Genomic DNA, 13403 nt, shown 5'->3' on the forward strand with positions numbered 1-13403 from the left:
TGTTCTGTTATAATCTCCACCCGGCACAGCCAGAAGAGGACTGGCCACCCCTCAGAGCCTGGTTCCTCTCTAGGTATCTTCCTAGGTTCCGGCCTTTCTAGGGAGTTTTTCTAGCCACCATGCTTCTACACGTGCATTGCTTGCTGTTTGGGGGTTTAGGCTGGGTTTCTGTATAGCACTTTGTGACATCGGCTGATGTAAAAAGGGCTTTATAAATAAACTTGATTGATTCATGATGATGACTGCTAGCTAAGATTTTGAAAGTATGATGTTGATATGATCAGTCCAATCAAAACTACGTTAGATATAAGGGGATTTGACGTCATTTTATCTGTGGCTATTGACCTTGAGCCTTCTTGGATGGGCACTTCTAATGTAACTCTATGGCAGCACCCCAGGGGCTTGAATTTTCGAGCTCTAGCTGTAGATTTTGTGGTGACGTAGTGTTCCCATGAGTGACAGAACACTGAGCCAATCACGGCGCAACTAGAGAACATTACCAACAACCTACGCTGGCTGCCCCACCACCACAGAAAGCACTGAGCTAGGCTGAAACACATGCATTTTGGAGCTGCCTTACTCATGAAAGCAAAAAAAAGGGCCTCCCGGGTGGCGCAGTGGTCTAAAGCACTGCATCGCAGTGCTAGCTGTGCCACCAGAGATTCTGGGTTCGAGCCCAGGCTCTGTCTCAGCCGGCCGTGACCGGGAGGCCCATGGGGCGGCGCACAATTGGCCCAGCGTCGTCCGGGTTAGGGAGGGTTTGTCCGGCAGGGATATCCTTGTCTCATCACGCTCTAGCGACTCCTGTGGCGGGCCGGGCGCAGTGTACGCTGACCAGGTCGCCAGGTGTACTGTGTTTCCTCCGACACATTGGTGCGGCTGGCTTCCGGGTTGGATGTGCGTTGTGTCAAGAAGCAGTGCGGCTAGGTTGGGTTGTGTTTCGGAGGACGCATGGCTCTCGACCTTCGCCTCTCCTGAGTCTGTACGTGAGTTTCAGCGATGAGACAAGACTGTAACTACCAATTGGATACCATGAAATTGGGGAGAAAAAAGGGGTAAAATGAAAAAAAAGAGACCATGTTTGTATGCGGCTTTATTAACTCAATTATTTATTTTTAACATTGTTTGCAAACTGATATGCAAAAAGTATAAATACCAAAATAACATGCAAAACATAATTTATTTTAGCTAAACAGGTGGGGCTCAAAACTGCAACCACCCCTTGAGTGACGGGTCGCCACTGCACCTTGGCTATATCTAGACAGATGAAAAGCCTGGCTTAATGACCCACTGACAGAGTAAACACACAGCGCTTCGCTGCCAAGAGAGTTAGTTACTACGCAGCGGAGTGTTTCAACACCTGATGGGTGTTTATAAGCTCTTTATCCTGGAGATGCTACTGTTGTTGAAACAATGGTCTCTCTCTACCGTTTGTGTGAGAGTTGGTGTGGATGCAACCATCAATGTCTCAATATACCTTGGTGATCCTTTGATGCTCTTTCAGCCTATGTGGGTGGATGTGTGGTTTTGTGGTGCACTCTGCCCTGCTGTGAGAAACATCGGTGGCTTTTACTGGGACAATCAGTGGGATTCGTTTCCCAGGCAGGGCCTAGACACACTAAAAGATGGAGGGAGGAGGGTAGTGGGAAAGTGTGCATGTTTAATCCCTTAGCTGACATAAAATACCAGTGATGTCAGAAGATGTTGGCCAATGTCTTCAGTGACTGTTACATCTCATACTAAAACTGGAGAAACACATTGAACTACGTGTTTGTTTAGTACTCTGATCCCATCCCTCAGCACCATACACTACCCCCTGTAACCACCCTCACTTCTCACCAGTACACTCCCCTACTGCCAGCCAACACACAGCACCGTACACTACCCCCTGTAACCACCCTCACCTCTCACCAGTACACTCCCCTACTGCCAGCCAACACACAGCACCGTACACTACCCCCTGTAACCACCCTCACCTCTCACCAGTACACTCCCCTACTGCCAGCCAACACACAGCACCGTACACTACCCCCTGTAACCACCCTCACCTCTCACCAGTACACTCCCCTACTGCCAGCCAACACACAGCACCGTACACTACCCCCTGTAACCACCCTCACCTCTCACCAGTACACTCCCCTACTGCCAGCCAACACACAGCACCGTACACTACCCCCTGTAACCACCCTCACCTCTCACCAGTACACTCCCCTACTGCCAGCCAACACACAGCACCGTACACTACCCCCTGTAACCACCCTCACCTCTCACCAGTACACTCCCCTACTGCCAGCCAACACACAGCACCGTACACTACCCCCTGTAACCACCCTCACCTCTCACCAGTACACTCCCCTACTGCCAGCCAACACACAGCACCGTACACTACCCCCTGTAACCACCCTCACCTCTCACCAGTACACTCCCCTACTGCCAGCCAACACACAGCACCGTGCACTACCCCCTGTAACCACCCTCACCTCTCACCAGTACACTCCCCTACTGCCAGCCAACACACAGCACCTTACACTACCCCCTGTAACCACCCTCACCTCTCACCAGTACACTCCCCTACTGCCAGCCAACACACAGCACCGTACACTACCCCCTGTAACCACCCTCACCTCTCACCAGTACACTCCCCTACTGCCAGCCAACACACAGCACCGTACACTACCCCCTGTAACCACCCTCACCTCTCACCAGTACACTCCCCTACTGCCAGCCAACACACAGCACCGTACACTACCCCCTGTAACCACCCTCACCTCTCACCAGTACACTCCCCTACTGCCAGCCAACACACAGCACCGTACACTACCCCCTGTAACCACCCTCACCTCTCACCAGTACACTCCCCTACTGCCAGCCAACACACAGCACCGTACACTACCCCCTGTAACCACCCTCACCTCTCACCAGTACACTCCCCTACTGCCAGCCAACACACAGCACCGTACACTACCCCCTGTAACCACCCTCACCTCTCACCAGTACACTCCCCTACTGCCAGCCAACACACAGCACCGTACACTACCCCCTGTAACCACCCTCACCTCTCACCAGTACACTCCCCTACTGCCAGCCAACACACAGCACCGTACACTACCCCCTGTAACCACCCTCACCTCTCACCAGTACACTCCCCTACTGCCAGCCAACACACAGCATGATATACACACACACAGACACACACACACACACACACACACACACACACACACACACACACACACACACAGCATTGCCAATTCCCAGGACCACTACCATACCCCCCCAACAACCCTCCTCTTATCACTAGCCTTTCACCCTCTCTCTTTCTCTCACTCACTCACACAGATAGGCACATACAGTATTTACAATAATAGATGACAGTAACATACAGTATTTACAATAATAGATGACAGTAACATACAGTTTTTACAATAATAGATGACAGTAACATACAGTTTTTACAATAATAGATGACAGTAACATACAGTTTTTACAATAATAGATGACAGTAACATACAGTTTTTACAATAATAGATGACAGTAACATACCATTTTTACAATAATAGATGACAGTAACATACAGTATTTACAATAATAGATGAGTTACAGTAACATACAGTTTTTACAATAATAGATGAGTTACAGTAACATACAGTATTTACAACAATAGATGACAGTTACAGTAACATACAATAATAGAGCATAGTATTAGTCACACAGACACCTGGAATGACATGACAGAGAGAGGAGCAGAGACCCTCTGACCCACTTCTCAAGGAGAAGTCCCCCCAAATCCCCCCTTTTCTCCAACTTTCAGTCCCAGGCTCTGAAAGTTGGAAGAGAGAGCGGGAGAGGCGGCTGAGTAGAGAGGCTGAGGGGACGAGGAGAGAGGGGAGAGGCTGAGGAGAGAGGGAAGGAGGAGAGAGGGTAGAGGCTGAGGAGAGAGGGGAGGAGGAGAGAGGGGAGAGGCTGGAGAGAGGAGGAGAGAGGGGAGAGGCTGCGGGAAGAGGCTGAGATGAGGGGGAGAGGCAGAGAGAGGGGAGGAGGAGAGAGAGGAGAGGCTGAGGGGAGAGGCTGAGGGGAGAGCCTGAGGGGAGGAGAGAGGCTGAGGGGAGGAGGAGAGAGGCTGAGGAGAGGCTGAGGGGAGGAGGAGAGAGGCTGAGGGGAGGAGGAGAGAGGGTAGAGGCTGAGGGGAGAGGCTGAGGGGAGGAGGAGAGAGGGTAGAGGCTGAGGAGAGGAGTAGAGTAGAGACCCCACTGACCCACTTCTCAAAGAGAAGTCCAAAACAGATTATAATAATCCACTGTGCATGGAGAGGGAAGGAAATAATACTGCCCTATCCCCCTCTCCCCTCTCTCTTCAGCCTCTCCCCTCTCTCCTCAGCCTCTCCCCTCTCTCCTCCTCCCCTTGCTCCTCAGCCTCTACCCTTTCTCCTCCTCTCTTCAGTCTCTCCCCTCTCTCCTCCTCCCCTCTCTCCTCAGCCTCTACCCTCTCTCCTCCTCTCTTCAGCCTCTCCCCTCTCTCCTCCTCCCCTCTCTCCTCAGCCTCTCCCCTCTCTCCTCCTCTCTTCAGCCTCTCCTCTCTCCTCCTCCCCTCTCTCCTCAGGCTCTACCCTCTCTCCTCCTCTCTTCAGCCTCTCCCCTCTCCTCCTCCCCTCTCTCCTCAGCCTCTCCCCTCTCTACTCCTCTCCTCAGCCTCTCCCCCCTCTCCTCCTCCCCTCTCTCCTCAGCCTCTCCCCTCTCTACTCCTCTCCTCAGCCTCTCCCCTCTCTACTCCTCTCCTCAGCCTCACCTCCCGCTCTCTCTTCCTCACTGAGCCTGGGACTGAAAGTTGGAGAAAAGGGGGGATTTGGGGGGACTTCTCCTTGAGAAGTGGGTCAGTGGGTCTCTGCTCCTCTCTCTGTCATGTCATTCCAGGTGTCTGTGTGACTAATACTATGCTCTATTATTGTATGTTACTGTAACTGTCATCTATTGTTGTAAATACTGTATGTTACTGTAACTCATCTATTATTGTAAATACTGTATGTTACTGTAACTGTCATCTATTATTGTAAATACTGTATGTTACTGTAACTGTCATCTATTGTTGTAAATACTGTATGTTACTGTAACTGTCATCTATTATTGTAAATACTGTATGTTACTGTAACCGTCATCTATTGTTGTAAATACTGTAACTGTCATCTATTGTTGTAAATACTGTATGTTACTGTAACTGTCATCTATTATTGTAAATACTGTATGTTACTGTAACTGTCATCTATTGTTGTAAATACTGTTTGTTACTGTAACTGTCATCTATTGTTGTAAATACTGTATGTTACTGTAACTGTCATCTATTGTTGTAAATACTGTATGTTACTGTAACTGTAGTTGATGTGTTTTTTTTGTCTCTCTCTTCCAGATGACATCATGCAGCAGGAGAGTGATCGTCTGTTTGCTGCAGACATCGACCCTGACCTCAGGAAACGGTTTGCTTTCCTCTCAGGTCAGTCTTTTTCTTTTCCCTCCATCGCTCCGTCCTTCATAGTTACCTCTCATAGTGGTTCAGTCCCAAACATCCGAGTGAGCCAATCCCAAGACGCGATGCCAAGGCCCTTGAAGATCTCCCTTCACAGATGGAAAAAGCTTAAGCAGCGTGGCAGAAGAACCATTCCCAAAGCTGACACACACTAATGGAGCAACAATCATATCACACTGTATGAGTGAAGTAGCTGAGTGAAGTAGCTGAGTGAAGTAGCTGAGTGGAGTAGCTGGCCTAAACATCAAAACATAATCCGTCAGCATTTTCCTATTTATAAAAGTACAGGAATAGCACTCTGGCTGCCACTGCCACAGCAGTGTTTTTCAAACTGATTTCTGTCGTGTGACTTAACTAAACTAAGACTTTTGCTACGACCCGACCTTTGGGGGAAACTGTTCTACACCAGACCCATATTTCCAAAGAGTTGGGCCAACATAGTTTGTTCCGTTACTACGGCGATGCCAACCCAGATAGGGCCCCACGTCGGGTTACCACGGATAATAACGGCACGGAGACGGCCCGTGAATAATTAATCGACACGTCGATCCACTTGGCAACCTGGCCCGGCAACGGTTGGAAGAGCCAAGTGTGTATGGCACTATGTGCTGCTGTGATTGGCTGCTGAGTATGTGACTGAATTTAACACTCCACCCGTTGTGAGCGAGAGAGTGTGTGTGTGTGTGTGTGTGTGTGTGTGTGTGTGTGTGTGTGTGTGTGTGTGTGTGTGTGTGTGTGTGTGTGTGTGTGTGTCTAAATGAATTTCCCAAGCTTCAGTTCCTAACTGTGTGTTTTATATGGTTGCTGTTCTTTGGCTGTGTACAGTTTGTGTACAGAGTCCATTTGTCTTCACATCTCTCTGTCAGTGTGTTTAAGAACTCTGTGGTTGCCAGGGGTGATGTGTGTGTGTTCATGACAGCTGACCACCCTCTGATGAGGAGTCATATGAGCACACAGCTAAGTCCGATGAAGATGACCCTTGGTCTATTTCTAGTTCAGACTTCTACTCGACAGCCTAGGTACGCCACTAGAATGACTCCGAGCCCAGCGGGTTAGAGTGTGACGCAGCGATGCTGTTTTAGCTGTGTCATTAAAGACTCCTGCTGTGTTACTGTTTCCCTGTTCTCTCTGTATGTCCTCTCCCCTGGAGGTTGTATGTTTCTCCAGGCCTTGTTTTGTGTTGTAATCATTAACCTCTGGTCCTCCTCTAGTCGCCCTCTCAGGCAGGTGTCTGCCTGACACACATACACACACACGGTACCAGATGGATCAGGTCACAGTGCTATGGTTCTGCTCTAGTCGCCCTCTCAGGCAGGTGTCTGCCTGACACACATACACACACGGTACCAGATGGATCAGGGAACAGTGCTATGGTTCTGCTCTAGTCGCCCTCTCAGGCAGGTGTCTGCCTGACACACATACACACACGGTACCAGATGGATCAGGTCACAGTGCTATGGTTCTGCTCTAGTCGCCCTCTCAGGCAGGTGTCTGCCTGACACACATACACACACGGTACCAGATGGATCAGGGAACAGTGCTATGGTTCTGCTCTAGTCGCCCTCTCAGGCAGGTGTCTGCCTGACACACATACACACACGGTACCAGATGGATCAGGGCACAGTGCTATGGTTCTGCTCTAGTCGCCCTCTCAGGCAGGTGTCTGCCTGACACACATACACACACGGTGCCAGATGGATCAGGGCACAGTGCTATGGTTCTGCTCTAGTCGCCCTCTCAGGCAGGTGTCTGCCTGACACACATACACACACGGTACCAGATGGATCAGGGAACAGTGCTATGGTTCTGCTCTAGTCGCCCTCTCAGGCAGGTGTCTGCCTGACACACATACACACACGGTGCCAGATGGATCAGGGCACAGTGCTATGGTTCTGCTCTAGTCGCCCTCTCAGGCAGGTGTCTGCCTGACACACATACACACACGGTGCCAGATGGATCAGGGCACAGTGCTATGGTTCTGCTCTAGTGGCACGGCTGGTGCAGAGATTCACACAGACCGTCTGTCTCTTTGTCTCTACTCACACCTGTTAATCTCTCATTCCCTGTACCCTCCTCTAGCACTAAATCAAATTTGATTTGTCACATGCGCCGAATACAACGGGTGTAGACTTTACCGCGAAACGCTTACTCGCGAGTCCTTTCCCAACAACGCAGAGTTGAAAAGGAAGAATAAAAATAGAAAAGCCTATTATTGCAGCCTGCAGAGCCGCAGTAACGCCAGGCTTTGTGAGAGAAGATGGATCCTATATCTCAGACTTTAATCTTCCCCTCCCCCACTCAGACCGTCACATGATTCCTCTGGGTCAGTGGTTCTCTAAACCTCTCCTCGGGGACCCCCAGACGTTTCACAAAGGGCTTGATGATCAGTTGACAAGTTGAATCCGGTGTGCTAGCTGTGGAATAGTTAAAATGCATGGAACAGCGGAGTCCCCGGGGAGAGGCTTGAACCACTGCTCTGTGTGTTCATTCCACTGGGGTGGATTAGCTATATCTATCAGAAGAATAATGGGCATTATGAATATGATGCACATGAACGTTTTAAAACACATTCAATAAAAGGATTCCAAAGCTTGTCACTATGTGTATTCTGTGGGGGTCTGAAAGGGGGATATGGGGGGTTGTATGTGCTGTTTAATTGAGGGCAAAATGATGGCCTTGTTGAACAAATCTAATCAATGAATCAATCAAACGCCCCCATTTCTTTCCCAGGGGGCCGAGCTGAGAACGGCAGTCCCATCATCGTGTTCCCAGAATTCCCTGCGTTTGGCGAGCTCCAGGAGGAAGAGTTCCACAACGTGCTGACCTACCTGACCAGTGTGCCCAGGTGACACACACACACACACACAATGCATTGCACACTCTGATGCTTGAACTTGTCATGACTTTGTATAGTTGAGGAAGTGGTGTGGTAACATAACCTACCAGCAGATGTCAGTGTACAACTATTCTCAGTTCCTTTGTTTGAACAGAACAATGAATCTCCCTACAACAAAGTCAACTTGTCTTATGCAGGACTGTATCTTAACCATTATAGTTGGCATCTATATTACACCTCAACGTTGCTGCAACTGGTACATGAGGTGTATGTCCTGGTACATGAGGTGTATGTCCTGGTACATGAGGTGTATGTCCTGGTACATGTGGTGTATGTCCTGGTACATGTGGTGTATGTCCTGGTACATGTGGTGTATGTCCTGGTACATGTGGTGCATGTCCTGGTACATGTGGTGCATGCCCTGGTACATGTGGTGCATGCCCTGGTACATGTGGTGCATGCCCTGGTACATGAGGTGCATGTCCTGGTACATGAGGTGTATGTCCTGGTACATGAGGTGTATGTCCTGGTACATGAGGTTTATGTCTTGGATGTTATGCTATTCCTGTTTCTATACAGGAACTACCTTCTTGGCCAGATATCCCACGATATTCTCTATCTCAATAGGAATTCCTGATATTAACAAATGTTGAATAACAAAAAAAAAGGTGATAAAATGGACCATGGACCATATCCTCCCCTCCCCATTAGCTAATGGTGAAACCTTTAACCCCTGACCCCTGTGGGAGTTGGCCGGGGGGGCTTGGAGAGACGGAACATGACTGGCATGGGGGTGTTAATGAAAGAGACTTCCTGTGTATCTAATGGGGTCTGTTAGTTTAAACACTCCAGGGCTCAGCTACTATAAGGAAGCAGTTTGTCATAGAAAGGAGTTCTGTAAAGATGTCATTTCAGACAAATTTGAATTGATAAAACAAGAAAGAAAACATTATTTATAAGTAATATAGTATCATATACTATCCATTCGTTACAGCCGGAGGAACCCATCTGTATCAAATGCATGAATGAGGTTCTACCTGAGATGGATATATTCAGTTATTCAGTTGTAGTGTGTGACTGGGTGATGATATGTGTGATCATGAGCTCACTTGTTACTAAGACCAAGGGGTGTTCAGAAAGCAGACAACTCTCCTGTGGATACTGCCTCCCTCCAGCCCCATGTACCTCTGATGTGAGAGAGAGAGAGAGATGGATTCTCCAATTACCTTGAATGAACTACAGGACAAAATAAAAACCCTCCAACCCAAAATGGCCTGTGGTGTTGATGGTATCCTCAATGAAATGATCAAATATTCAGACAACAAATTCCAATTGGCTATACTAAAACTCTTTAACATCATCCTTAGCGCTGGCATCTTTCCCAATATTTGGAACCAAGGACTGATCACCCCATGTCACGTCCTGGCCAGTATAAGGGTTAATTGGTATTGTAGTTTGGTCAGGACGTGGCAGAGGGTATTTGTTTTATGTGGTTCAGGGTGGTGTTTTGGTAAAAGGGCGTTTTGATTTAGTATTTCCGGGTTTTTGGTTTATGATCTATGTTTATGTAATTCTATGTCTAGTCTAGGTAGTCTGTTTTCTATGTAGAGTTAATTGGGGTGGACTTCCAATTGAAGGCAGCTGTGTGGTGTTGCCTTTGATTGGAAGTCCTATATTAGTTGGGTGTGTTTGTCTGTTTAATTGTGGGAGATTGTTCTGAGTTTAGCCTTGTGCCTTACCAGACTGTTTTGTTGTTCGTGAGTTCGGTTCGTTTTGTTGTTTTGGTGTTCATTTAGTTTGTAAATAAATACACACGATGAGCATACACATACCTGCTGCGTTTTGGTCCTCCATTACCGACGACAACCGTGACACCCCAATCCACAAAAGTGGAGACAAATTTGACCCCAATAACTACCGTGGGATATGCGTCAACAGCAACCTTGGGAAAATCCTCTGCATTATCATAAACAGCAGACTTGTACATTTCCTCAGTGAAAACAATGTACTGAGCAAATGTCAAATGGGCTTTTTACCAAATTATCGTATGACAGACCACGTATTCACTCTGCACACCCTAATTGACATACGAACAAACCAGAACAAAGGCAACGTCTTCTCATGCTTTGTTGATTTCAAAAAAGCCTTTGACTCAATTTGGCATGTGGGTCTGCTATACAAATTGATGGAAAGTGGTGTTTGGGGAAAAACATACAACATTATAAAATCCATGTACACAAACAAGTGTGCGGTTAACATAGGCAAAAAACACACATTTCTTCCCACAGGGCCGTGGGGTGAGACAGGGATGCAGCTTAAGCCCCACCCTCTTCAACATATATATCAACGAATTGGCAAGGGCACTAGAAAAGTCTGCAGCACCCGGCCTCACCCTACTAGAATATGAAGTCAAATGTCTACTGTTTTCTGGTGATCTGGTGCTTCTGTCACCAACCAAGGAGGGCCTACAGCAGCACCTAGATCTTCTGCACAGATTCTGCCAGACCTGGATCCTGACAATAAATCTCAGTAAGACCAAAATAATGGTGTTCCAAAAAAGGTCCAGTCGCCAGGACCACAAATACAAATTCCATCTAGACACCTTTGCCCTAGAGCACACAAAAAACTATACATACCTTGGCCTAAACATCAGCACCACAGTTAACTTCCACAAAGCTGTGAACGATCTGAGAGACAAGGCAAGAAGGGCATTCTATGCCATCAAAAGGAACATAAAATTCGAAATACCAATTAGGATCTGGCAAAAAATACTTGAATCAGTTATAGAACCCATTTCCCTTTATGGTTGTGAGGTCTGGGGTCTGCTCACCAACCAAGAATTCACAAGACGGGACAAAATGGGACAAACACCAAACACTCTGCATGAGGAATTGTGCAAAAATATCCTCAGTGTACCAAATAATCAGAACACCAAATAAGCATGCAGAGCAGAATTAGGCCGATACCCACTAATTATCAGAATCCAGAAAAGAGACGTTAAATTCAACAACCACCTAAAAGGAAGCGATTCCCAAACCTTCCATAACAAAGCCATCACCTACAGAGAGATGAACCTGGAGAAGAGGGGCTCTGTGCAAGCTGGTCCTGGGGCTCTGTTCACAAACACGCCCCAGGACAGCAACACAATTAGACCCAACCAAATCATGAGAAAACAAAAAGATAATTACTTGACACATTGGAAAGAATTTACAAAAAACTGAGCAAACTAGAATGCTATTTGTCCCTAAACAGAGAGTGACTGACCAAACGTGACTGACCAAACGTAAGGAAAGCTTTGACTATGTACAGACTCCGTGAGCATAGCCTTGCTATTGAGAAAGGCCGCTGTAGGCAGACCTGGCTCTCAAGAGAAGACGGGCTATGTGCACACTGCCCACAAAATGAGGTGGAAACTGAGCTGCACTTCCTAACCTCCTGCCCAATGAATGACCATATTAGAGACACCAATTTCCTTCAGATTACACAGACCCACAAAGAACTACCACAAAGAAGTACTTGAACTATTTGCACGTAGTTACAACACTGTATATAGACATAATATGACATTTGTAATGTCTTTATTCTTTTGGAACTTTTGTGAGTGTAATGTTTACTGTACATTTTTATTGTTTATTTCGCTTTTGTATATTATCTACCTCGCTTGCTTTGGAAATGTTAACATATGTTTCCCATGCCAATAAAGCCCCTTGAATTGAATTGAATTGAGAGAGAGGGGGGGTGCTTTCTTTCTCCGTTGTGCTCTCTAGCTTGCTTTCATTTATTCCCTCGCTTTCCTTCTCTTTCTCTGTGCCTCTCCCTTTCTCTCTTGCTTACTTACTCACTCTTGCTTTCTCTCTCTCTCTCTAGCGCGCTCATCAGACCAAAAGCGTGAGTGACAGTAAGGGGGTAGAAAGAGGGAGCTGGAAGAGGAGATATTAAAGAGAAAGAGGGGTATTGTGGGGGTGTAGACGGGGTGTCCTGGGTGTTTAATTACTATGAGTTTATCTCTGAATCAGAGTGTTGTATTTAACACTGTGTCCTATAGAGAAACATCCATCATGCTGCCAGTTCAGCCCTATGGACGGTCCTGATCAGTACCACTGGATAAAATCATTTCACCGTCTGTTTTATCTCTCAAGATGCATGCTCTCTCCTCTTTCTCTCACTTTCTCCTCTCCTTTTTCTCTCTGTCCTCTCTCTCTTTGTTCATCTCTCTACCTTTATTTCTATAAATCTCTCTTTCTATCTCACTGGCTTCCTCCTTTACCTCTGTGCTCTCCTCACTGCCAACACACATGCTGCTGAGCAGAGAGGGACAGAGAGATAGAGAGAGAGGGACGGAAGGAGGGGGAGAGAGAGGGATAGAGAGAGGGACGAAAGGAGGGGGAGAGAGAGGGATAGAGCCAATGAGACGAGGGGGAGGGGAGGGGAAGCTCTATAGCTAAAGCGAAAAGATAGCTGTGTGTGTGTGTGTGTGTGTGTGTGTGTGTGTGTGTGTGTGTGTGCGCACCACTGTCATGGCGGCAATTGAATTAATGATATTTTGCGGTTCCCTCACCTACCAGCTAAAGGGGGGTGGATCCCATCTCATTCTCCTTCAGATGTCCCGCCCCCCTCTGCTCATGAGCCATTCAAACACACTCCCGCCACCGCTGTCCATCACCCGTATGCTGCTCTGTGATAGGCTATGGGGGAGCAGCAGGAGATGCAGGGCTGAGTTGATTGGCTGGTGTAGAGAAGCGGGTAGGCAGAGGAGAGTTGTTCTCGGGGGGGGGGCTTGGCGGTTGGCTCCCGTTCTATCAGAGCTGTAAACAGAACGCTGGTGCTTAACAAACGGGATCTGCAGAGGGAAAACCGGAATAACAGAGTAAAGGAATGGGAGAAGGAGATGACATTCTATTGAGGAGGTTTTGGGAATAACAGACGTATCTGTTGTGTGACATCAATGGGATTAACCTGAGGAAGAGGCAACGTTTTGGTAGAGTGTTTTCTACCGTGTGTGTGTGTGTGTGTGTGTGTGTGTGTGCGCGCCCAGCAGAGTGATGGATGG

At 47.7% G+C, this 13403-nt stretch overlaps 1 protein-coding gene across 7 annotated transcripts in view; it reads left to right on the plus strand.

Annotated features, from left to right (window-relative positions):
• Positions 1-13403, plus strand: part of mcf2la (mcf.2 cell line derived transforming sequence-like a) — an 84958-nt gene that overhangs the window by 42505 nt on the left and 29050 nt on the right. For all 7 annotated transcript variants that reach the window (XM_029756910.1, XM_029756906.1, XM_029756907.1 and 4 more), the window contains exons 2-3: positions 5401-5484; positions 8248-8362. In XM_029756910.1, the coding sequence (XP_029612770.1) occupies positions 5409-5484; positions 8248-8362 (191 nt within the window). In that variant the 5' untranslated portion in view covers positions 5401-5408. The remainder of the gene's footprint in view (positions 1-5400; positions 5485-8247; positions 8363-13403) is intronic.

This window comes from Salmo trutta, chromosome 6 (genome assembly GCF_901001165.1).
Source record: "Salmo trutta chromosome 6, fSalTru1.1, whole genome shotgun sequence".
NCBI classification, from domain to species: Eukaryota; Metazoa; Chordata; class Actinopteri; order Salmoniformes; family Salmonidae; genus Salmo; species Salmo trutta.